This window comes from Podarcis tiliguerta, assembly GCF_965153285.1.
Source record: "Podarcis tiliguerta genome assembly, chromosome: 12".
NCBI lineage: Eukaryota > Metazoa > Chordata > Lepidosauria > Squamata > Lacertidae > Podarcis > Podarcis tiliguerta.
In genome coordinates, this window is record NC_139545.1 from 29,923,789 (window position 1) to 29,948,649 (window position 24,861).

At 40.1% G+C, this 24,861-nt stretch overlaps 1 protein-coding gene across 13 annotated transcripts in view; it reads left to right on the top strand.

Annotated features, from left to right (window-relative positions):
- The window catches only part of THSD7A (thrombospondin type 1 domain containing 7A), a 281,259-nt gene that overhangs the window by 173,810 nt on the left and 82,588 nt on the right, over positions 1-24,861 (top strand). For all 13 annotated transcript variants that reach the window (XM_083405309.1, XM_083405304.1, XM_083405301.1 and 10 more), the window contains 2 exons: positions 15,843-16,034; positions 23,550-23,784. In XM_083405309.1, coding sequence (XP_083261435.1) covers positions 15,843-16,034; positions 23,550-23,784 — 427 coding nt within the window. The remainder of the gene's footprint in view (positions 1-15,842; positions 16,035-23,549; positions 23,785-24,861) is intronic.

Here is a 24,861-nt window from a genome sequence, read left to right on the forward strand (position 1 = left end):
TGAAAGAATGGAAAAGACATTGCAGAACCACCTGCCATGATTGCTTATTCTGCTGTGTTGGTGTGTCATGGTTGGCACCTCCTTCCTGCTTCTCTGACAAACTGTAGGATGACCAAAAGAAGGAGTTCAGCATTAGGGTCTCCCCATAGTTCTGATAGCTCACCAGATAGGGCAACAGCATTCAGGACTGTAGGCTCCTCATTCTCTCCCAGCCAGCTTCTGACATGAGGCATTTTAAGGAAAAGTTTGAGGCAGGGCAGTAGCCGAATGTTAGAGCACATGCTCTGTATGCAGAAGGTTCCAGTTTCAACCCCTGGTGCCTCCAGGTAGGATGAGGAATGTCTCCCCTCTGAAACGCTTCGGAGTGACTACTAGTCCATGTGCACAGGACTGAGCTAGAAGGGCCAAGGGGCTGAGCGGTATGAGAGACAGCTTCATGCATTCCTAAGTTTTGCTTGCTTTATCTGGTAATTTTAGGAGTGCCTTGACTGTATAGATGGAAATCCTTGCATACCTGAGAATGTGCTTCCTGCAGGGTGCAGTGCCTCACAAGTGAAGCAGTCTTTAGTTAAAGGTGAAAATGGCACTATTCATTGACAAAGTACAGCTAGGAAGTCTCCTCTTTGAAACCCTGGAGAGCCACTGTCGTTGCTGCTTTGAGCAATGGCCTGAGTATAAGTCATGCTCCTGTATTGCAATGGCGGAGGTTAGGGAGTTGCGCCTCTAAGCCCTTGCATGGTTTATAACTTCCCTTCTCTAACAACCATCTCTAGTGGCTTCAGATGACAGCCAGTGCGAAGGCTGGGGCTATGTGCAAACTGTCTGCTTGGACGTTCATTAAATACTTCGCATAATTGTCCTGTGCAGCACTGCACAGCACCTAGCAGCTGTGAAAAGTACAACAAGATGCATGTTTTAAGTTCTCAGTTTGTGTGAAGGAAAGGATCTTGGCTTAAGACTCCTTCATCTCAGGTGGCTCCTCTTTAGCTCTCCCTTCCCACAGCTAGTTACACATGCAACTTAACTCCGATTTAAACAGCCAGAGTTTAAGACCTAAACCTGAAATAACACATTATCAAAGACTCGTAAGTACTTGAAGTGTCTGTGCATTTCTTAGCCTCCTTTCCCGCCCCAGGGTTCTTTACTACACACTGTAAGAAGCCAGTGTGTTTTACATCTCGGGGGAATGGGGTGCTGCTGTACGGTAACTTCATTGCTTTACTATCAACTAAGCCCATAAAGCAGATCAGTATCTCCTTTTTCCTGCTCTCTGCATCATTTAATGTGTTTGAAATATAATTAGCTGGGATATTATGTTTAAACCTGAGGTCTCTTATTTTACAATTAGGCTCAAATAGCAGTGTCTGTGGGGGTGTTGTGTATAATTAGGGATGAGCATGTCTATTCAATTTGTTGTAAAGAGAGGAGCCATTACAGCCATTCAGACAATACCGGGATAATAGATTTATCCTCCAGCGTTTCTGCCAGAGGCTTGTGATTGTCATTGCCTTTCCACAGTGCATGGCAGTAATCAGAATTTTAATTCAAGCTGGAGGGGGAGACCTGACAGTTAGTACCCTAAGTTGTCATTGTCTAGAATATAATATACTCCTGTGCATTTTATTATTGTTGCTATTATTTAAAAAAGCAGAACTTCTCTCCTCTTTGCTGACAAGGAAGTGCTGGGGATTTCTTTTTTAACTTGACTGCTCAGCCTTTAAATTTAGAGCAGCTGCAGTTAAAAAGAAGAAGAAAAAGCAATTCCCTCCGCTGCAAAATTAGATCAACGCCGATCATAATTCCTATCACATGGATTAGTTGGCTAAAGGTCTCAGGTGATGGGTAAAGACTTTTCCATGCTGCAGATTAACCTTTGTGAACGGCAAAGGTACAACAAATGTAAAATGTGCATACAGAGATTAAGCAGCATTATTGTAGGGGTTCCTTTTTGCCCTGAAATGTTTTAGGTATTTCATTTTGAGATGGCTTAGTGGCAGTGCAAGGGGCCATCTTGACTGCTGTGATAATTGTAGTGCCTCTGTATCTACTCTGCTCAGAAACAGTACAGAAACTGCAACCTCTCCCCACCTACCATAAGCATTTCTCTGGCTGGAATAATGCAGTGAAAGATTCTGTACTAACATTGCTGAGGAAGACATAAATGTAGTAATCTACGCAAAGAATAGTTGCTTATCTTAATTCCCCACCTCACAAGATGGGGATACCAGGACCATCATATAGTACAACAGTGGCAGTTTATATTGCTGCAGGGTTCATAGCTCAACTTCTCCCACCACATCATCATCATCATCATCATCATCATCATTATTATTATTATTATTATTAAGATGGCACTTTTCCAACTGACAGTGTTTGACAGTATTATAAATCGAGCTCCATTCTCACTAGAAGTTACTCTCTGAGTCAGACTAGCTTTATGCAGATGTTGAACTATGTGAAATCAGTGTCTTTGGTGAGAGACAGAAATTCCCTCCTTCGGCCTTTGCACATTCCATGAACATCCTTCACAGATCCCCTAAACACACAAACTGTAGGCACATATGCTGAGCTGCCTGCTCAAGAAGACTTGCTTTTATCAATTGTGTACAGGTTGTATCATTCGCAGCAGGGATGGGTAACTTGTGGCCCTCCAGATGTTGTTGGATTCCAACTCATATCAGCCCCAGCCATCATGGCCAGGGATGAGTGGGACTCCAGTATCTGGAGGGCCACATGTTCCCCACCCTTTATGTGGCACCTTTTCAGATGTTACAGTGAATGAGGACCTTCTTATTCATCTTCTGTCCCTTCAACCTCCACTTCATGCAGCCATCTAGGGGGAATAGGGGAGGGAAAGTAGCTCAGTGGTAGGAAGACATGGCTTTGTATGTAGAAGGCCACAGGTTCAACCCCTGCAATCTCTAGGTAGAATGGGAAAGCTTCCTGGAATGCTACTGTGAAATGAGTGTAGACAATATTGCTCTAGAATGGACTTCATGTTCCTTGCTGCTGAGATCCTGCTCCCCTTCCCCCATTTGTGTTCTCTATATGGCTTTTAAACCTCTTCTTAGGGTTTCATGTTAAATGAGATTCTGCACATGTGTTCAGCAGACCAGGTGTCCAAGCTAATTGCTTTAGAGGCAAGTACACAGAAAGTTTTGATCCGGTTCTCTGTAGAACTCTCACTGATTGCTCCGCATTGAATGACCAAGCAGCCATCCATTTGGCTATTATCACCTCTACTGGGATCAATTCTCTTACTTAAAATATTTTTATAAGCATAGAAAATAATACAAAATACTTAAATTACATATCTGTTTAAGTATGTGGAGAGGTATGCATACATTTCCCTAATTGTGATGTCCCCTCTCCAGATCCAAATCCCCTTCCCTTGTTCCTCTGTATGGTTTGCTTGTTTCTCCATGGGGCAGTTAGCTTTCCAAGTGACTCTGCTATAGCTGCAGATGAAACAGATTCCTGTGGACTATATGATAAGGTGCACATGCATCAAGTGTGCATCATTGCAACATTACAAGCTGGGACAGAACTACTGTACAACAGATGACCTGTTTCTGAATGTTTGCTGAGAAAGCTTGTGAATATCAAACTGGTTTCTAATCAACCCTGTGGGAGTTTGCCCACCACTGTTTTAAACAAGACAGGCAGAAACCAAGGATGGGAAAGCAGCGATGTGGGAGGAAGGCAGTGCAAGACTGTCAAAAGCGATTTGACTATACCCATGACCTGTCTTCTTTGATGGCCCTTTTGCTAACGTAAATTATTTTCTTAAATGGTATTAAGCCTTGGAAATACTATGCTGATGGATGAATGATATTTCAAAAATCCATCTTATTAGCCTATTATTTTCTCGGCAAGCCTGTCATGTTCATTTCCTTCACTCAGCTCTTACTCGCTTATTGACCTTTCTTTAATCTAGACCACAATTTTTGTTGAGTTCTTATTAGTGTGAAATCATTCTTTTACCTGCTATGAAATATCTAAATCCTCAAGAGAACATCAGCTTCCTCAGCAGCAAGTTTAAAGACCTGATATATGTGATTTCAGTATAATGAACTTCCAACTGTTGGGCAGCTCAAGATCCGAGGACTGCAGAATCTCAGACATAGTTCAACATCTTAACTGTAGAAACAATCAAAGCACCAGGAAGAGATTATCTATTTTATAAATGCATGCAAACAAGACAGGAGTTATAGGAAAGCTGTTCAGTAATGCGTACAAACTGTTTTCAGCTGAGCTGTTCATGAAACATAGCCCCCCCCCCACCATTTTGTTTCATTACAGTGACTTTGTTGAAACTCCTAGATTATTATTATTTTGTTTCTTTTTTTAACATTAATAAGTAGGTTGTTTCATGGTGAAACAGAGTTTGGGTCCCAAAACCTAAAAGTCTATGCAATTAAAAAAGGCAGCATAGAGGCAGGACATGATAGAATTATTTTGATCAATTATTCATGCTCATGGCTTGCTGGACGGTTTTCCTGCCTGAGCTGGATTGCATCCACATTGTATTTATTGGTAGAAATGAGCCAATGTAGCAACTGTTGTTGGACCCCAACTCCCAATCAGCCCCAGCCAGCATGGTCAGTGGGCAGAGATAGTGGCAGTTGTAGCCCAATACGTTTGGAGGGCCCTGGCTTCTTTATCCATGCAATAGAGTATCACACACAGTAGTTAGAAACACACTAGAAATCTACAGTTAATAAAATATACTAAATTTGCCCCTTCAGCATTTTATATTCCCCTTGCTCTGCTTTATTTAAATTTGGCCTATCGGTCGGATAGATTGATGTGTTTTGGTTCCATGACTCAGATTGATTTTACTCCCCTGCCTGTCTTCAAACTTAGTTCCCCCCTCCCACTTTTCATTTTTACCAAAATGACACTTGATTGACTCAAGCCATGGGAGCAGCTTGCTATGCTTGACTATGATCAATACGCTGGTGTTCACTGGTCCTTATCATTCCCAGTATGACTGAATTAACAAATGAACCCTGAAAATGTTTCAAGTAGCTGTCAAATTGCACAGGAGAAGCCCACTGATATTGGACGCAAAGTGCTGTGCTGTTTCAGTGCACACCACCTGTGTCAGAAAACATTGACCATGGCACCATGCTATTTGTGTGAATTAAGAATTTAAACAATGCCGGTAACAGCCAAATCAGCAGTTTCTTTCTCTCCAACAGTTTCTGCTTCTTACAATGCTAGATTTTGGCTGCTGAAAAGATGTTACTAAATAACATATGGTGATTTTAGGATGCTATTTTTTTTAAAAAAAAAATGAATAAAATAAATCTAATAACCATGTTAATGGTGTTGGGCTTAATTGACAATTGGTTTGGCATGGTATTAAGCACTGTTTAGTCCCCATTTTTATTTTTTATTTTAAATCTATCTTTGATCAGGCACGGAAGTTAACGCTGCTTGCCCTGTTCCAAAGACCAGTTGCACAAGCTTGCCTTCCTCTTGCGCAAGGCTGGTTACAACCCTTCCTGTTAACTGATGTTGCTCTCTAATCATGGAAGTGCAGGCCTGCATCATCCTCTTCCAGAGGCTTTGAGACCTAATGGGGTCTCAAAGAAAATGTCCTGGCCATAGATGAGTGACTAGTGGGGTGCCACAGGGTTCTGTCTTGGGCCCAGTCTTATTCAACATCTTTATCAACGAACTGGATGATGGACTCAAGGGCATCCTGATCAAATTTGCAGATGACACCAAACTGGGAGGGGTGGCTAACACCCCAGAGGACAGGATCACACTTCAAAACGACCTTGACAGATTAGAGAACTGGGCCAAAACAAACAAGATGAATTTTAACAGGGAGAAATGTAAAGTATTGCACTTGGGCAAAAAAAAATGAGAGGCACAAATACAAGAAGGGTGACACCTGGCTTGAGAGCAGTACATGTGAAAAGGATCTAGGAGTCTTGGTTGACCACAAACTTGACATGAGCCAACAGTGTGACGCGGCAGCTAAAAAAGCCAATGCAATTGTGGGCTGCATCAATAGGAATATAGCATCTAGATCAAGGGAAGTAATAGTGCCACTGTATTCTGCTCTGGTCAGACCTCACCTGGAGTACTGTGTGCAGTTCTGGGCACCACAGTTCAAAAAGGACACTGACAAACTGGAACGTGTCCAGAGGAGGGCAACGAAAGTGGTCAAAGGCCTGGGAACAATGCCTTATGAGGAAAGGCTAAGGGAGCTGGGCATGTTTAGCCTGGAGAAGAGGAGGTTAAGGGGTGATATGATAGCCATGTTCAAATATATAAAAGGATGTCATATAGAGGAGGGAGAAAGGTTGTTTTCTGCTGCTCCAGAGAAGCGGACACGGAGCAATGGATCCAAACTACAAGAAAGAAGATTCCACCTAAACATTAGGAAGAACTTCCTGACAGTAAGAGCTGTTTGACAGTGGAATTTGCTGCCAAGGAGTGTGGTGGAGTCTCCTTCTTTGGAGGTCTTTAAGCAGAGGCTTGACAACCATATGTCAGGAGTGCTCTGATGGTGTTTCCTGCTTGGCAGGGGGTTAGACTCGATGGCCCTTGTGGTCTATTCCAACTCTATGATTCTATGATTCTATGTTATATAGTGCTCTAGGCCATTTAGATTCTGATTGCAGCATTTCACGAAGACGTTAGTAGTTCTACTCCATTGTTCCCTTTCCTCAAACTTCTCCAGCAGAAAATTCAAAGTTGAAAGAGATCATATTACCAGGGGAGGAAAAAACAAGTTATCACAGCTTGAATGCCTGAGGATATTAGATTTTAAAATATATTTTCTGAGGTAACACAGTTATGGAAAGTGTTTGTTTCACACACTTGCTTAATATATCTTCTGTATATAGCTGGCAGATGGTGCAGTATTTTACAACTAAAAATACTTATTTTTTAGATTGGGAAATACTATTCCATTGCCTCTTTATTTTTTATCCCTGTTTGTTAAATTTAGACAGTGTCTACATGAGCATAAGCCTGATTGATGGTTGTAATATAAATGGAGATACATATGATTTCCCATTAAGATACCTGAGAGTGGGTTTGAGAAGATGTTAATATTGCATCCCAAATGCATACCCATTATCTTAGAATGATACTGTGTGTCACAGCATAACCACATGGATCTGTTTTGTGTGTGTGCACGTGTCTGTGTAATTTTGCTCATTTTAAAAAGTAAATGAAAACCAAAGCTGTTTCAAATTCACAAAAACAATGCATAACATATACAGTATTATTAATATTTCTGGAATCAGTACACCATATAGAATGAAAAATGTATTTTACAACACTAAAATCTGTTTAACAAAACAACAAACAAGACGTGCTGGACAATGAATGAGCAGGCTTATTTAGTTCTCTTGGATACCAGCCATGTACCCAAGTAGGAAACAGAACTCAAACCCTTATAACTATATGAATTGAATTGAAAATCAATGGGGAGGGGGCATGGCTTTTGTTGCAGCCTAGGTAAAGGAAGCAAGCCCTGGCATTGCTGAAGGGGATCATTGGCAACAAAGGTACTGAGGCCAGTTAAGAATGGACCAGTCTGCATAGTGAAGGCACCAGTGACTAATAATAGCTAATAATGCCATTGACCCACCTTGGACATTGTTCACCACCATTCAGGTGCAGTCGCCCTTCAGTAAGAACAGAGTTTCCTCCCTATCACCTCTCCTCACTCAGTGGTAATGGACGATTTAAGCCTGTCTTGTCAGCATTCTGTGGACAGACTTGTACATGACTCTCCCAAATTTCCTTTCATTCACGAAGTGCAGGAAGCATTACACAAAAGAGTCACTTACAGTAAAGGGAATATGCCACTCCTGAACAGCCTTCAAGTCCCTATGTTGGTGTGAGGAAATGTGTGGAATTTCAACAAGCCCTTATTAAGCACTTGTTGTGGAGGGGGGATACTTTTCCTTCCGATTTTTTCTTCCTGGCCATGATTCATGTGTGTGGCAGTGAGACATAGGAGTAGAAAGCAATTATTCCGCTTGCTTGTGAACAGTGCCTCTTCAAGCTTATAGATCTCTTAGGGACGGAATATATTACAGCTTATAATTATCTTTCCCTCCTTATAGTCTATTATCCTGGGCACAATATTTCAAGCAGTAGGGGATATTTCCTTATATCATCACAGTTGTGCTTGGTTCTGTATACAGAATTATCCTGATTCTGCAAATATATTTTGAGCCTATAATTGCCTGATTGGTGGCATTTGCTATGTTGGTTAAGTCTGTCAACATGTGGCAGACATGCGTCAGAAATCCTTAGCTAATTTTAGCTTTCTGGCCTTTAGGGACACTCACAGCCCCTTCATACTTCATGGTGCGCATTGTGAGGTACCATTATACATGCAACAAACACATAATGTTTGCTCTCTTTCTCAGGTAGGCTGTCCTGAAGTCTGCAGTTCTGTAATTGTGACAAGAAGTGAAGTTTAAACAAAACCTGGTTACACTGTTTTAATTTTTTCTTGCGGCATGCAAACAATTTGTCATTCAAAGACAATCACAATCCCTGTTAAATATTCAAAATTAATGCTTTGCAGTGAACATAAATACAATCATTGTTTTTAATTAATGTTATTGAAAACAGCAGTGTTTGTGGAAAATTAATGCATCAGTGTCCTGAAAATGTTTTCTTTTCTGAAATCAGTCAGTGTGAGGAGGTCCAAACAAAATGTCACATGTGACTGATTTTAGCATAGAGACATTTATTATATTTAAACAACTAGGAGGGGGAAAAATATCCCAACCCCACCAGCAGATGTAAGAAGAAGCCCTTGAACATTTGCCTTAATTGAAATCAGAGCTATTTTTACTTAGGCTTCTTAAAAGGAAATGACTTAAGAATATTAAGTATCAACTAATTAAGATTCTTAATTAAATGCAGATGCTGCTTAACAAGTAATTGACTTAGAGAATATGAATAGGAAATCAGTAACTCATTAAGTGCATACAAGTACAACTAACAGAGCCATGTAAGCTTGTCATGGCTTGATTGCAAAAAGTACCACCGTTAAGTTATGATTCCATATATCTGTTAAAAACAAATAATAGTTGCTTTGTGTATTACATTTTTAGGTAACTATTTCAAGTATCATATATGCAAACATGTTCAAATGTGACAACCCAACTTATAGTCAAGGAAACATGATAGTTTGAAGAGGTTTTGTAAAGCATACTCTCCAGAACTTTGAAATATTTTGGCTTGCTTTAGTTCATCCATTCTGAACTGCCTAAACTCTGCTATCTTTCCACTTTTAGAATACCTTATAAAATATTCAACGACAGAATGGTTACGCTATTATAACTCAATTTCCAAAATGCTTCTGTGGTTGAGATACATCATCCTGATGAAAAAGTATCATTTCTGCCTATAGTTGCAACAAAACATTTCCAAGTGTTTTACAAAATTTATAAAGTTCTTGGTATTCCCACCAAAAGTCAGCCTTTCTAGAAATCATTCATTGGTCTTGATGGTACAGCTAAGCTGCTTCTTCTTCTTTGGTGATCACTTGTAGCTGAGTAAGATTGTCTTCCAGAAACACGGTTTTAACAGTGAGTCCGTAAGTGACTGTGGAGGCCAATTCTGGACCCACACGTCCTTCCACAGTGGGGACATTATTTCTCGGGCAGGAGTTGATCACAGTGTGGTTGCCAAGCGTGCCTTCCTCTTAGCATGTTTCTCCTGAGTTTGAGTGTCTTCAAAGTCCATGACACCTTTGGTAAAGGCTGTTCTCCAACTAGAGCGCTCGTAGGCCAGTGTTTCCCAGTTGTCGGTGTTTATGCTACATTTTTAAAGATTTGCCTTGAGACAGCCTTTAAACCTCTTTTGTTGACCGCCAGCATTACGCTTTCCATTTTTAAGTTTGGAATAGAGTAGTTGCTTTGGAAGATGATAATCAGGCATCTGCACAACATGACCAGTCCAATGAAGATGATGTTGAAGAATCATTGCTTCAACACTGGTGATCTTTGCTTCATCCAGTACATTGATATTAGTTCACCTGTCTTCCCAAGTGATGTGTAAGATTTTTCAGAGCCACCGTTGATGGCATCTTTCAAGAAGTTGGAGATGATGTTTGTAAGTGGTCCATGTTTCACAAGTCTGCAATAAGGTTGGTAGTACAATAGCTTTGTAAACAAGCATTTTGGTTTCCCTGCGAATGTCCTGGTCCTCAAACACTCTGCACTTCAATCAGGAGAAAGCCGCATTCGCAGATCTCAGGTGATGCTGGATTTTGGCATCAATGTTGACCCTTGTGGAAAGATAACTGCCTAAGTAGGAGAAGTGATTAACATTTGCCAACATTACACCATTGAGTTGGATTTGTGGCACTGCAGAGGTGTTCTTTTGTACTTGTTGGTGCAGCACTTTGTTTTTTTGGATGTTGAGCAACAGGCCAAGCTTTTTGTAAGCTTCTGCGAAGATATTTAGGATGGTTTGGAGGTTATCCTCTGAGCTTGCACACACTACGTTGTCATCAGCATACTGAAGCTCTATGATGGTAGTTACGGTAACCTTACTCTTTGCTTTCAGCCTGCTCAGATTGAAGAGCTTTCCATCTAAGCACTTTGCTATTGACCCATTAAAAGAGTTAGCCTATGATATAGGTATCAGCTTTCAACAGCAGTGAATTGGTCTGCTTTGTATTAAAAAGATGGTCATTACTGCTTCACACAAATGAGATGTAAATATTTCAGTAATTTCATAGAAATTGACATAATGTTTTACATGAAGCTGTGTAAACCTTGGCAGCTACAACCCTCAACCCAAGGGGCCTTCTGGGAGTCAGTGTACTCAGAGTTTGCTACACTCCATCAATCACTTATTGGCCCTAGAGCATGGCTTGAAGGCATCTGTAAATAGAAGTAGCATTGTGGTTTTCTTGGAAAGGAAAGGACAGTGATAAACTAGTTTAGTTTTCCCACCTGTGCTTTTTTTACCCTGCAAAATGCATATGTCAGCCATATCTACAGTTTGGAGATTTTATGTTGTAGCTCAGCTCCTTTACATCAACATAAGTAGAAAACATAATGGGTTTTTAAAGATAGTGGGCTGGTTCCAGACTGTGTAAGTCATTCAGTAGTCCCACTGAAATCTATGAGAAAAGCTAGTAATGGCTATCTTAAGTCCCATTGTTTCTATGAGACTACAGTGTGTCTAACTGAGGCTGCAGTCCTCACCCCATTTATCTGGGAATAAGCTGTATGTATACTGAATAGCACTATTAACATTTTCTTTCTTTCTTTCTTTCTTTCTTTCTTTCTTTCTTTCTTTCTTTCTTTCTTTCTTTTTGTTTCTTTAACAGCAAAAATGTAAGCCAGAGGGGAAGTACCCATTGAATATTAATGTAGAATGGTATTATTCTACAAAAGTTAATTCTAAGCTATGTCAGAATGTTGATAAAACAGCAGGGCTTTGGTATACAGGTAGCTGCTAACCTACCACCGGGACGCGGGTGGCGCTGTGGGTAAAACCTCAGTGCCTAGGACTTGCCGATCATATGGTCGGCGGTTCGAATCCCCGCGGCGGGGTGAACTCCCGTCGTTCAGTCCCAGCTCCTGCCCACCTAGCAGTTCGAAAGCACTCTTAAGTGCAAGTAGATAAATAGGTACCGCTTTATAGCGAGAAGGTAAACAGCGTTTCCGTGTGCTGTGCTGGTGCTGGCTCGCCAGAGCAGCTTCGTCACGCTGGCCATGTGACCCGGAAGTGTCTCCGGACATCGCTGGCCCCCGGCCTCTTAAGTGAGATGGGTGCACAACCCTAGAGTCGGACATGACTGGCCCGTACGGGCAGGGGTACCTTTACCTTTAATCTATCACCAAATGTTGAGCTCAAGACTTAACAGCTTATGCCCCTTCACCCATTTTTGCCTTTACAATTTCAAAGGACAGTTGTATTAAATGCAGCTGTACTGTGATATATATATATATATATATATATATATATATATATATATATATTCTTATATGTGATTGATTTTTCCACTCTTCACTATTGCCTCGATTAAATGGATTTCTATTTATTTTGTGTTACATAAAAATGATATATTGATGTTTTAGGCTCTATAGTAATTTGATGTTATGGTGAAGTCGGTTGGTTATTTTCTTCAGCAAACTAAATATTATTGTCAGTTCTTTGACCAGCAACCCAAACTTTGTCAGGGGTTGGGCTGTTGTCCTTCATATATTTTTAAGGAGAATGTTTTCTTGATTGGCTTTTATGCAGTGGAACTGATGATCTTCAGATGGGTAGTGCATTTGCCTCTTTTAGAAGGACAGAGGTATTTTCTAGTGACCTAGTCAGTTGCTTTTTTTCTTTTGCCTTGTCATGATTTTCTGGTTCTGAGATTATTCCAGCTGCAACACTAAACACGCTTATTAGGGTGTAAGCCCTTTTGAACACAGTGAAACTTACTGTAACAATCCTAATCAATTCTGTTCAGAAGTAAATTCGGTTGAATACAGTGGGGCTTACTCCCAGAAAAGTGGGGTTAGGATTACATTGACCTGAAAATGCCTCGCTCCAGTCAGGTCTGCTGCCAATCCATTTAAGCCAGCTGTGCTCGGAGGCAGCAATGCAGTCAACACGATATACCATTAGCAGCTGTTCTTTTATAATTTTTGAAGCTTCCTTCCACTGGTCTGATCCCTGGGCAGTGAATTTCTTCCCTTCACTTTCATGGTTATCCTGTGCTACCTGATGTCCAAGTTAAAGATAAATGGCAAATCCCTTGTTTGGGGAGCACATAGCAGGGCTTGTTAGAGACAAAAGAAGGAAGAAGATAAAGTTTCAGTTCAGTGTTACGGCTGAAAAACATGGATCCAAAAGAAACACGGAAACATAAACTCTCTCTCTCTCTCTCTCTCTCTCACACACACACACACAGTCATTGCATCCCATTATGTGTTACATATTATGATAAAAATAAAATATGATTCTATCGACAGTAGCTGGTTTCTGTTGGAATTTCTGCCAGTTGATGTGATTGGAATTACTTTCCCAGCAAAAGGCTGATTGGTTCCTGGTAGCATGCTACGCTGTGAGATAAATTGTGGGGCCCACAAAGGTTAAGCTGTTCATAAAATCATTAGTGAAATCTTAGAAACAATTTGATCTAAACAGCATAAACCCCCAAAGAGATGAAGTAACTGTTATAAAGCATTGCCTCATTCCATATTGTTGCCTCCAGTCAAATAAGACGTGCATATGAGTAGTCTGGGTTTTAATACATCACTCCAATATGCATTTAGTGACTATATTTTTATGCCTTTAGGCAATTCTGATTTATTTTTATTTTTTAAAAAAGAGACTTCGATTATGTGCCATCATATTTTTAGTACACCAATCAAACTTTTGCCCTTTGAGGAAAGATATGGGGGAATTTGCAAGCATAGGCATGAATTCCGTGTGCCTAAAACATCTCTCACTTTTTCTTTATCTCTATGCCAGCTACTAATATTCCTCACATCCAAAGCAAAATACCTGCCATCTTCCAACTTGTCTGCTCAGAAGTTGTTGGGTTTTTGTTTGTTTTTTACATTTTTTTATGTAATAAAAGTAAGGCCAGAGGTTTGGAAGAAAGTAAATATGACAGTTAACAAGATTTGTTCATCAGCTTCCATGGGCCCCAGAACATTCCTCTGACAAATAAATAAGCAATTATTTATCAATATTGACAGCTGTCTTGAATGTGATAGCTGAATATTGAATTTTTTTAAAAAAAAAATCAAATGTTTTGTTGTACCTTGGCCTTATATTTTATTGAACATCATGATGTTCAATTATATCGCTGAGACTAGCTGTTACAGTGGAATGATTGACCTGATGAACTGATCGCAACATAATGAACTCTCTCTTTCAGTTTTTGTTGACACTACACGTACTCCAGAGAAGTCTCAAAGGATAAGCCATACGTAATGCCCTTGAATTTTTTCACCTATATAACCTGATATTCTGCTGCTCACAAAATAAGGACAGCTTGTGCAGAGATTCTAAGTCTTCATGATGAAGTGGGACCAAATATATTATCTTTTTTTTGATGTAAGAGTTTTAAAATGTTCTCCCCGAAAGCCTTTTGCTGTCCTAGCCAAAGGTCGACTCTTAAAAGACTTGTGGGAATAGCACTTTGCCAGTGATTCCCCTGGGATCCCATGCTTCTCTTAAGAGGTTTTTGCCAGTATCTTCAATCAGATGCATTTAGAAACCTCTTCTGACTCCAACTAAAACTAGTTACTCGTCTTCTTCAAGTTTTTCTTAACAGACACCCGAATAGCTCCTTGGCCTCAAATATTTCCAGTGCTCTTTGACAGGCTTTTCGAATATTTAAGGAAGAATGGAAAGAACACTGTTCCTAATCCCCATTTTGCAAGATGTGGTTATCTTGGGCATTGTACGCAGAAAACTGTCCTGCTGATCCATGAATATTTATATCACACACCTAGGCAAATTGCCTGAAAGCATGGTCGATTGATTTCAGCAGAACTTTGGCCAAACCTACAGTTTATAAAAGCCACGGGGTCACAGCCAAAGTGTTAAGAGCTTCCCCATACCTGCTTTGTGGGACTAGGGAAATTTATAACCAGATTTGCCAGATTAGCTAACTGGTCCATAGTTTGCTTAATTTGTAGTTTCAGCCTTCTGTACACTCTAACGTAAGGCTGCCAGTAAAACAGAAGAAAGTCTAAATGACTTAAAGCAAAGGAAAATGATGCTTTATGTTGCCAACTGTAATGTTTGCGATGATAGAGGTAGATGTGGAGTTGTCAAATTAAGTGCCTTGTGAGTTGCCCCAGTGACTTTTATGTAATTTATCATAATTTATATTACAATCCTATGCATACACACTCAGAAATAAGTACTGGGCATAGGATTGCACTGTAAGGAGTTGCTGTTACTGCTGTCTCAATTGTATAGATACTAAGGATGAGGGAGAAATTGGATTCATTTCCAGTTTGGGACTGGTGGGGCAGAAGAAAGGAAGACAAACAGTAGGTGGAGCCTGAGTCAATGAGAGGCAGAGCAAACTAATTTTAGTTGTCCCCCCAATGAACTTACCTATTTCTTACTTTCTGAAACAAGATGTGAAACAAATACATCCTTTGAAATTCATGATTTTCTGAATTTTGCAAAGCAGTTCTGCAGCCAAGTAAGGTGTACAAAAATGCATATACTAAGGTACAATGTGCCTATATTATTTTAAAAAGCATACAAAATGTATTATATTAAGGAATATTGCTTTGCAAACATGTGTGTTTTGGGCAAAATTGAATATAATATGTGTGTTAGGAGAAATTTGCAACAAAATGCTGGTGAATTTTCATGAGGACTATAAGAAAAATCACAAACTTGACCTAGAAATGTGGAGAACTGGATTTAAGTTTGGAAAAAATGAGAAATTGAGAGAAACTGAAATTGGCAGTTGCCCACCCCTAATAGTTACTATTCACAGTAAAATAATTCCTAACCTGAAATGTGGTACTCTGTTTTAAAGAAGGGTGTAGTTTTCTTCTGTTGTTGTTGTTTTAATTCAGTTTCTTTGCTAACACTGAGTCTCATCCTTTCACAGTGCAAATATGGACCTTTCTCTCATCACCACTTCAGCTCAACCTCAAATTAATGAGGGCATTTTAAAATTTTAGCATATTCTTAATAGCATCAAGCCACAGAGACACAATCACTTTGATAACTAATCAGATTACTTTGTTTTTACAAAACAATGAAATCTAATTTATTTGTAGGCCCATCTGGACTAAGACTGCTCAATTTAAGTTAAATTAGCAATGATAGACTGCTACTGGCCTTTTCTTTCCCAGGAGAAGAGGTTGATAGACAGCTGTGCAGAGATGCTATCTATCCAGTCCCCATCGTCTGCGAAGTTCCATGCCCAAAGGATTGTGTACTCAGCACGTGGTCTGGTTGGTCCTCCTGCTCACACACCTGCTCTGGCAAAACCACAGAAGGAAAACAGATGCGTGCTCGCTCCATTTTGGCATATGCAGGTGAAGGTAAGGTCACTCCTTTCAGCCGCCTTGGCATATTATTATGAATTCTTAATGTTACCTTTTAAACATTTGCAGAAATAACAGGGGACGATTAGAAGGAAAGTGCAGCTTTAACACATTGTCTTTAATATGATTCTGCACTACTGTTGGTATTTTAAAAATACTGCTCTGCGTTTTCTAACTGTTTTACATTGTTAGTGTTTGTTTTAGTGCATTTTGAGATAAGGTGGGTTTTTGTTTTGTTTTAGATTTCCTTTAAAACTTCAAGCTCCCATTTTCAAATTAAATTGGACTATGGACTCTGATGCTACATATGCACATGTGCAAGGTCTCAGAGTATTGTAAAAAAAATAAGATTAGAGTCTTTTACGTTGTTTGGGTGGTTGGCATGCAAATGACATCCATGAATTAAGGTGTTCTGCACAGAGCTAAACGACATGCATAAGCCATTTGTGGGTTCTGCTTGTAATTGATATAACAGATACACAAGCAGCTACTCTATTGCTGAGTTAACTGTAAGAAAGCAAATTCTAGTTCTAATATAAATCAGAACAATACCTCCAAGCCATTCAACATCAATCCCTGGCCATGAAAGGCCTGCTTCTAAATGGACTTTGCAGACACCACAACCTTGAAAATGGCTTCTGGACATTGCCAAGACATAGCCATGTGAAGGTTTGCACAGTTCCCTTTCTTTTTTGCTGGAGTCTTTGTGGAAGGCTTCCCTAGTTAATTGCATTCTGATTTTGTGGAGTGCCACTTGGAAAACAGAAGTTCCATTGTATATACTTATATTTTCATGGGCCACATACATAAACAAGAGTTTTATTATAGCCATCCAGGTCCAAGGGAGTGGTAAGGCCAGAATGAATGACGGGATAGGTTCATAATATTAGTATAGCTATACTATATTCATATTGCCAAAATAACACCCCTGTCAAGGGCATGGTGATTAATAGCTATAAATTCTCAGCATTTTGGAGCACGGGAGCATAGAAAGTCCTTAATACGATATGTTAAGCTGAACGTTTTTTGTTAGAGTGTAGTCTCAGTGTCTGGAAGTGGACACAAAGGCTGGTCCCAAGTAAAGAGAAGTTAAGCAAAAAGAAAACAAAGCCAAAAAATAAACTTTGACGGAGAAAGGTAGAAAGGATGCTAAAAGTTAGACGTTTGAGTTTGCTTACTTCTTACATCCTTCGTGGTGGCTGCATTTATACTGTTGTGTTTTATATTGTGATGATCATTGAAAGGTGTGCTGCTTCTGGCATACAGGCCCCTTTTAGAGGAGTAAGAGCGGAAAAGGCTTCAAAAGACTTTTGAGTACATATGGGAGATGCTTGAGCTCTTGGCTGTGAAAGGTGCATGTGTGATTTGTCCCAATGAATGATCTGGGGGCGCTTGAAGCTAAGCAGTCTTTTATATGATTTGTGTCTTTATGTAAACTATCCAGAGAACTTTGCTGGATGGACAGGATACAAATGCAATGCATAAATAATGAACAAATATTCTGCATTGGAACCTGTTAGGAACAACATGTAAAAAGCATGACACATGTACGATAAGTAAGTTTTATTAAAAAAAATAAGTTGCATGTGTGATTAAACGGATTTGCTTGGACCGTAGGGACTGCATAACATTTATGAATAAAAGATCCTCCGGAACTGTAATATCATTTCCAAAGTAGCTGACATGTCACTTTCACTTCTCAGATTTAATTCTGAACTGAAACTGTATCAGTTTAGATTATAATATTTAGGCTTCACTTCAATCAAATCTCTTGTCACCACCATGCCAGTAAATCCATTATGCAATTTTGCCATGTACTGCCTGACTGAGAATGGCTGTCTCCTCACCTTCAGCAATGCACAGCATTGTTTAAGCAATTCTAGCAGGACATACAATGTTTCAGTGGGAAGCAACCTACTGGAGAGCATTACCAGATTTGGATTCCCATAACACGTTTTTTTTTCTCTATGTCCACAACTCAGTTAGCAAAGAAGATGATGATGAGAGGTCAACACAAACCCTTTGGTGGAGAGCAGCTTTGAAAGACACTTAAAAGTTGTAAACGTTAGGGATGCCAGATAATTTTGATTCAGTCTAGGATTTGCTGTGAGCCCCACCTCATTGATCCAGTCAAACCAGTCCTCAAAACAAAACCTAGATCTGTGGTTTAGTTCACAGCTCTACAAACCTTTCTGAGGGCTGGTTTGACCATCCAAGGCTTGCTCTCCCCCACCCTTTGGGGGGCTTTAAACACTTACGCTGCTTGGAGAAGTTTCAAAGTGCAACATCTCTGCATTTTCAGGTAAAAACACATTAGTACATCATGGGGGCAGCCATCTTGTTGTACATACGATCACAATCACTTGTATTTAATGGATAGTGGCAAGCCAAGGGCAAACTTTGACTACCATTCCTGGTTTATTCAGAGAAAAGCAAGCCTGGGTTCAGACATTATGGAAAGGCGGACCATGGCTTAGCTCTCAGCAGCATGGCAGGAGCAGGAGCACAGGAGGAACAAAGTACCTACAGTTTTAGCAATGTGTAGCAGGATACGACTGCATGTTCACATTTAAACCATAGTTTAGTTTAATTGACTAAACATGCATACTAGTCCTATGATTGACGTAACATGCATACTAGTCCTATGTATGTACTTTAAAGTATATCTCACTATATTAAATTCCACTTTTCCTCCTTCTGCTGTGCTTGGGCCACTTATCTGACCTGTTCTACTAGGGGACCATTGAGGGGCACAAATCCACCTCTATAATTCAACACTTCAGTTAACTTCTCTACCTACCAAGTCCTTGGCGTATGGCGAGCTATAAATCAATTTTTCAAAAGCTTGTTGAACAGACTGACTTTTCCAGGCATGGGTTCTTTGGCTCCATGATTTATGAGACACAAATCAGCTCCTGAAATGTTCCATGCTTGGTGCTTAAATTTTCATGAAGTTAAGGGCATGAGGGACATGCAGAGGCTATTTAAAAATGGAAACTTAGGCCTTAAAATGCCTTTATGTTAAAGCACTGGGCATGAAATACATCCTTTTGGTATCCCATTTTGGAACCCTTCATGTATCCAAATATACTGCTGAATTTCAGCAGTGATTCTCTGGGAGATGGTGGAAGCCAAATTTAAATTAGTGCAGCTCTTGGAAGGTAGAATGGGGAATAGATTTTTGGATTTGCGAGAACCATGCCAGGATGCAGACACTGCTTTGGGCACTGCCAACACATGCCTAATCTCGATTGTCAGCAGAAAAGCCCTTTGGGCTGGAAGCATTTCAGTTGTAGATGCTTAAGTAGCTTGGCTATGTAAAATAGTAGTGGGGATACGTTTATGTAAATCCGATAACTGAGGAGGGAAATTGTCATCATTCCCAAAGCAAAGGCTTATCTGTAACTTGGAAGGAATTCTCAGTGTGGAAACTTTTCCTGACACAGTCAAGTACTTGCACCTCATTCTCTGCTTGTTTGGAAAAACAACAACTAAATAATTGATAAAAAAAGAGATGCTGATCTGCTCTCAGACATCAAGCTAATTTCTTCCAGAGAACATGAAAAACATAGCCTGAAAATCTAGAAAGACAGTGAGCAGCATAATGTTACAAGTGCTGAACTGAACAAATTTCACATTTATACATGGCCATATCTACTTGCAGATATGTGGTCATCTGTTACAATGCTCAGCCTGGGCTTGATGAGGCAAGTGACCTTCACCTGTTCCAAGCCTCCTCCAGCTGAGGAATCACACACCTCTTCCCAGAGCTAGCGAGCCCCACCTGGCCAGCTAGGAAGCTGAGCTGTGGGCCTTTGTCTGACTCAGCCTCCTAGAGTGCCCTTCCTGCTGCTTCCTACACCTCGGAGCCTGCCATGTTCATGAAGACAGGGGGCCTTCTGGTAATGGGTCCTGCTGCTCTGGTTCCTGTGCACTGACCCCCATCCTTTTGCCATCCTCTGTTGCCCCGTGAGTACTTCCTTCTCCATCCCCTGCTTGCCCCGGTATGTCTCAGACCCAGCTGTACCCCTCGCTGGGATCCTCTTCTTCCTTGCCTGTTGTCCTGCCAGTTCATGGCAATTTAACCCTCCCCTCCACCTTTCCACATTCTGCTTTTCCAGTCTAAAGCAAGTTCCTATATCTCCCACTGTAGGTTTGGTTCTTAGTTCCTGACACTGCTTAGGTTTGCTATTGGGAATGAGCTGTATTTCAGACTAGAAATCAAAGAGGCATTGAGTTCTTCAGCACTCCCTGTAGTGTGTATGCATTTGATTCAAAGCTCCCATTTTAGTCTTGTTTGCCTGAAATCTAAATGGCTGGTTCATGAACCTTCTTACAGTCTTGTCTATGCCTGCCTGGATTATATATTTTTTGAAGGAAGCTTTTTCTGAAGTCTTATCACCAAAGTAATTTTAGGCCTGAAAGCATTTGGCCGATTAACTACTCTAATGAATCAATTAATGCTTTGATAGCAGATTAGCAACATAGTTCCAATTAACATTCAGTGTGGTTGTATGGGTGTGCTCCTTCAGCTGCTAATGGGTGTTAAGACCGATTAATTTTAATTAATTGAATACAAAAGTCACTGGTTAGCATCCCATATATGTAAGGGAAAGATTGTGCTATCCTCTAAGACTATTGAATGTAAGTTCTCCTGGTTATATCTCTAGTCCTTTCTACTTGCTTGTTACAGTCACTTGTGACATAGAATGCAGTTCTAAACACATTTACTTGTAACCATGTCCTGATGAGAACAAAGACATGCTGTGTTTTTTACAACTTCATTGTTGCATAAAGTAGCAGCAGTTCTGAGATTTATAACAGTGCTTCTGGGTAAGGGACTACATTGATGACTTCCACATCCATTAGGGTTGCCATATTTCAAAAAGTGAAAATACAGAGCTTTTTGGTTTTGCCCAAAGTTGTTGAGGTATTTGTTTGTTTTTTTGCAAAATCCCAACAAGAAAATTGAGTTTTTGAGCTATTTTTAATGAAAATTGTGACATGGGCTGCCATATGTCCGGATTTCCCCAGATATTTCAGCCTGGAAGCTGCTTAAGAGGGCTAAACGCCGGCTATGTCCAGAAAATTCCGGATGTACGGCAACCCTAACACCCATGGACTCAGAAAGTGTAAGCAGACCTCAGAATCAACCAAAAATATCTATTACCTTGAAGAATCGCGTCCTGGAAGCCTTCTAACATAATACTGTTCTCATGTGTGGCTGAACCATGACTGTTTGCCAATAAACATTTAGCTGAATGTAGCACTTGGAAAGGGGAACAGTAAAGGACATAGACACAGAGATCCACATCTGGAGAAATAAGCAATTATTCAGCTAATAACAGCACCCAGTGAGTTTTGTGACACCTTAGAAACAAACAGATTTTTATTTTATTCTTTGGCATAGGTTTTTGTGGCCCAGCAACTTCTTTGCCATTTGCCAGATGCATGGAATGTATCAGATATATGTTCAGATATATCTGTATTTATATACACAGAGTGAAAGATACGTACCGGGGGGGGGGGGGGTAAAGAAATGTGGCCAAAAGGCTATAAACTGCAAGATGCCTGTGATGTTTCTGTATCAAATGTATACAACACAAGCCCAGTGACCACTCATGGCAGTGGATATTGGAGATAACACAGCCTTCTAACTTTGTTGTGCTAACTGAAGGCAAAGCCTCGTTCTTTGTTTCTATTTGTTTAGTAATAAACTAACTTACTGATCAATTCTAGTTTGGCAATGGCCTGGTAGGGCCTCCGTTGAAGTAGGAATAATGAATAATGTTGGCCTTCTCACTGGTTCCTGAATGTTGTCATTATTGGCCTTTTCAATTTTTAGAAGGCTGACGCTATAATACATACACAAACAGTGTAAGTTTCAATACCAATTGCCTCTACAGCCCCTATGTCTAGCCCAAGTAGACAATTGTATGTGCAGTCTGAACCCATGGTTTGTTGTACTCTTGCATAATAAATCTCCACAGTTCTACTCACTTGCCTCCAGGGCTATTAGAGCTAGGTTCAGGGGCAGACATCTAGAGCCCCCAGTGGCAAGAAGCCTTCCCAACCCTTCTCAAAGACTCTGCCAACTTGTTTCTCTCTGGGTTCTTATTTTTTAAAAAGTTGTGTGAGCACACTGAGTGTAGATAGATAGATAAACTTTATTTGCATTAGCTAACGGCCATAGCAACATAAAACAAGCAATATATACAATTAAAAAGACAACAATGGGTAAAAAGGGCAATCAAATGACCAAGATTATCATTCAGGCACATTGAGTGTGTTGGGGTATGTGTGTGTGTGTGTGTGTGTGTTGGAACCGCTGGTCTCAACCACTAATGTGCATTGGATTTTTGTTTTATTTCTTTTGACATTGTACACTAGATATAATAACAGTTACTATTAAGCAGCTTTTGGATAAGAACCCAGCATGCCCTCTGGCCAGCTGGCGTAAAATTCTTTAAGGGGGGGGGTGTTCAGTGCTGAATAGTAAATATGTTCTCATCTTCCCAACTTGCTGAGTTGCAGCATATACTTACTGTTTGTAAATAGCCAAAGTTCATCCTAATAGATCCCCAATAGATGGCCACCCAGTCTTTGTAAAGAATGACCTACCACCTGCTCAGGTAGTCTGTTCCACTGTTGAACAACTCTTGCCATTAGAAAGCTGCTCCTAAGATCAACCTGAAATCTCTTTCCTTGCAATTTCAATTTGCTAGTTTTGGTCCTTCCATCTTCTCCGTCTTCTTTATGACAGCCCTTCAGATGTCTGAAGATCATCCTGCTGATGCCTTACCCTAACCTTCTGTTCTCCACGCTAAACATGTCCAGTTATTTTAATCATTCCTTGTTGCTCTTGGCATTTTCAATTGTGCACTGAGTGAGAAGGGCAGTAGAGAACGAGTAGAATATGAGAGCACAATGATGCATATTTCCTGTTAATAAACCAATATATGCTACATCCAAACCTGTGTCTTAGGCCTAGACTAGTTTTGAAGGGGTAAACCTTTATTTGGGCTGTGTCATTCAGACTGTAGCTGAGGGCCCACATGATTGAATGTTCTCTATTAAAAACTAACTCCTGCCCACAGAAAACTAGATTTCAGGGAGAAGACTAGGCTGGAACCTTTCATCCTTAGTTTTCTTTGTGTGCAAGGGCTGATTTATTTTCTGTAGAGAGGAGCATTTAGACATGTGAGAGCCCCTAACCTGCAGTCTGAAGTATCACAGTCCAAACAATTGTAGGCTTAATACAGCAAGAACTATGACATAGTGCAGGGAAAGGAACCTGTTGCCCTCCAGATACTTCCATCAGCCTCAGCCAGCCTAGACTGTGGCCTGAGATGTTGGGAGTTTCTGATCCTCATCCCTGTATATTGCCTTCATTTAAATTTCATACCCTGAGAACAAAGAAGTGAAAACCAAGTTTGTTTATTGAGCTTGTTTTTCCTAAATTGTCGTTGCAATGATTTTCCTCCCCTGCCACTGTGCGCTTGCTTTTTCCAGGAGGACTTCAGTGCCCAAACAGCAGTTTGCTGCAGGAAACACGCAGCTGCAATGAACATCCATGCACAGTGTATCACTGGCAAACAGGACCTTGGGGCCAGTGTGTAGAGGATGTCTCTGTGTCGGCATTCAATTCTTCTGCAGGCTGGAATGGAGAGGCCACCTGTGCTGTTGGGATGCAAACAAGGAAAGTCATCTGTTTGAGGGTCAACGTGGGACAAGTTGGACCCAAAAAGTAAATATAATAGAAATTCTGGTACTACAAACCTTGATTGGCCAAACCTCCTAATTATTTGCCCTTTTCACTTTTTCTCTGTGTAGCTCCTTTATAACATAGCCTACTAAAATGTGTTTTGTCTGAATTTATAATAAAAATGAACGTAAGAATTGAGTTCCAGCTCATGCAATCACAGCGTCTCTCAGAATTGTTCTTTGTTTCCAAATTTGCATAACAGATCATAATGTTTACATTTTGCTGTTTGGATAATGCAAATAATAAGTTAATGACGGTATATAAGGAGTACAATCTTGTGAAGCAAAAAGAAATATGTTGCTTGATCCCTTGAACCACCATGTTAATCTACTTAATAAGTTTTTAAATAGGAGGAGATGTACGTGAAAGTGTAAATGAGAACCATGTTTTAAACTCTTCTTAATAGGAAGGATTATTGTGATATGACAAGATCAATATTATTGGCGTAACTTTCAAAGTAACAGACTTCAGCCTATATTACTTCAGTTCAGTTTGACCTTGAATAAGGTAGAAAGCCATAAATAGAGGAGAGAATGGACGGATATAGCTATAGAACTATAATCTCAGTAGCTTGCTTTAAAGGCAAGATAGCAACTAAATGCAAATGTATAAACTAGATGAAATCAGGCATCAACATTGAATGACCAAGCCTTTTTATTTATATGTTATTGGTGAGCATTTTAGGATGTTTTTACACTTGCTTTTAATGTTTTTGTTTTTGCTTTGAGTTCACCTTTCTGGAAAAAAAGTGGCTAATAAATATATTAAATAAATAATATGGGTCATTAAAGCATGGTCAGATGACCAGCTGTGGTAGGGACAAGACAATAGCTCCACCATATGATGTAAATTTTGTTCAAAGTTTTTGATAATCAGTGACACATGGTGAAATTGCAGCTCACCTCCTGGATGGTGAGTGTGTCCTGTGTTCCCCAGGAGCTGATTAGATGTGGATTCCTCTTCCTAATCATGCACAAAAAAGAAGAAGAGTTCTGATTTCAGATAAAAAATTTCTACTATGGCATAGCTAGTCCGTGTGTGTGTGTGTGTGTGTGTGTG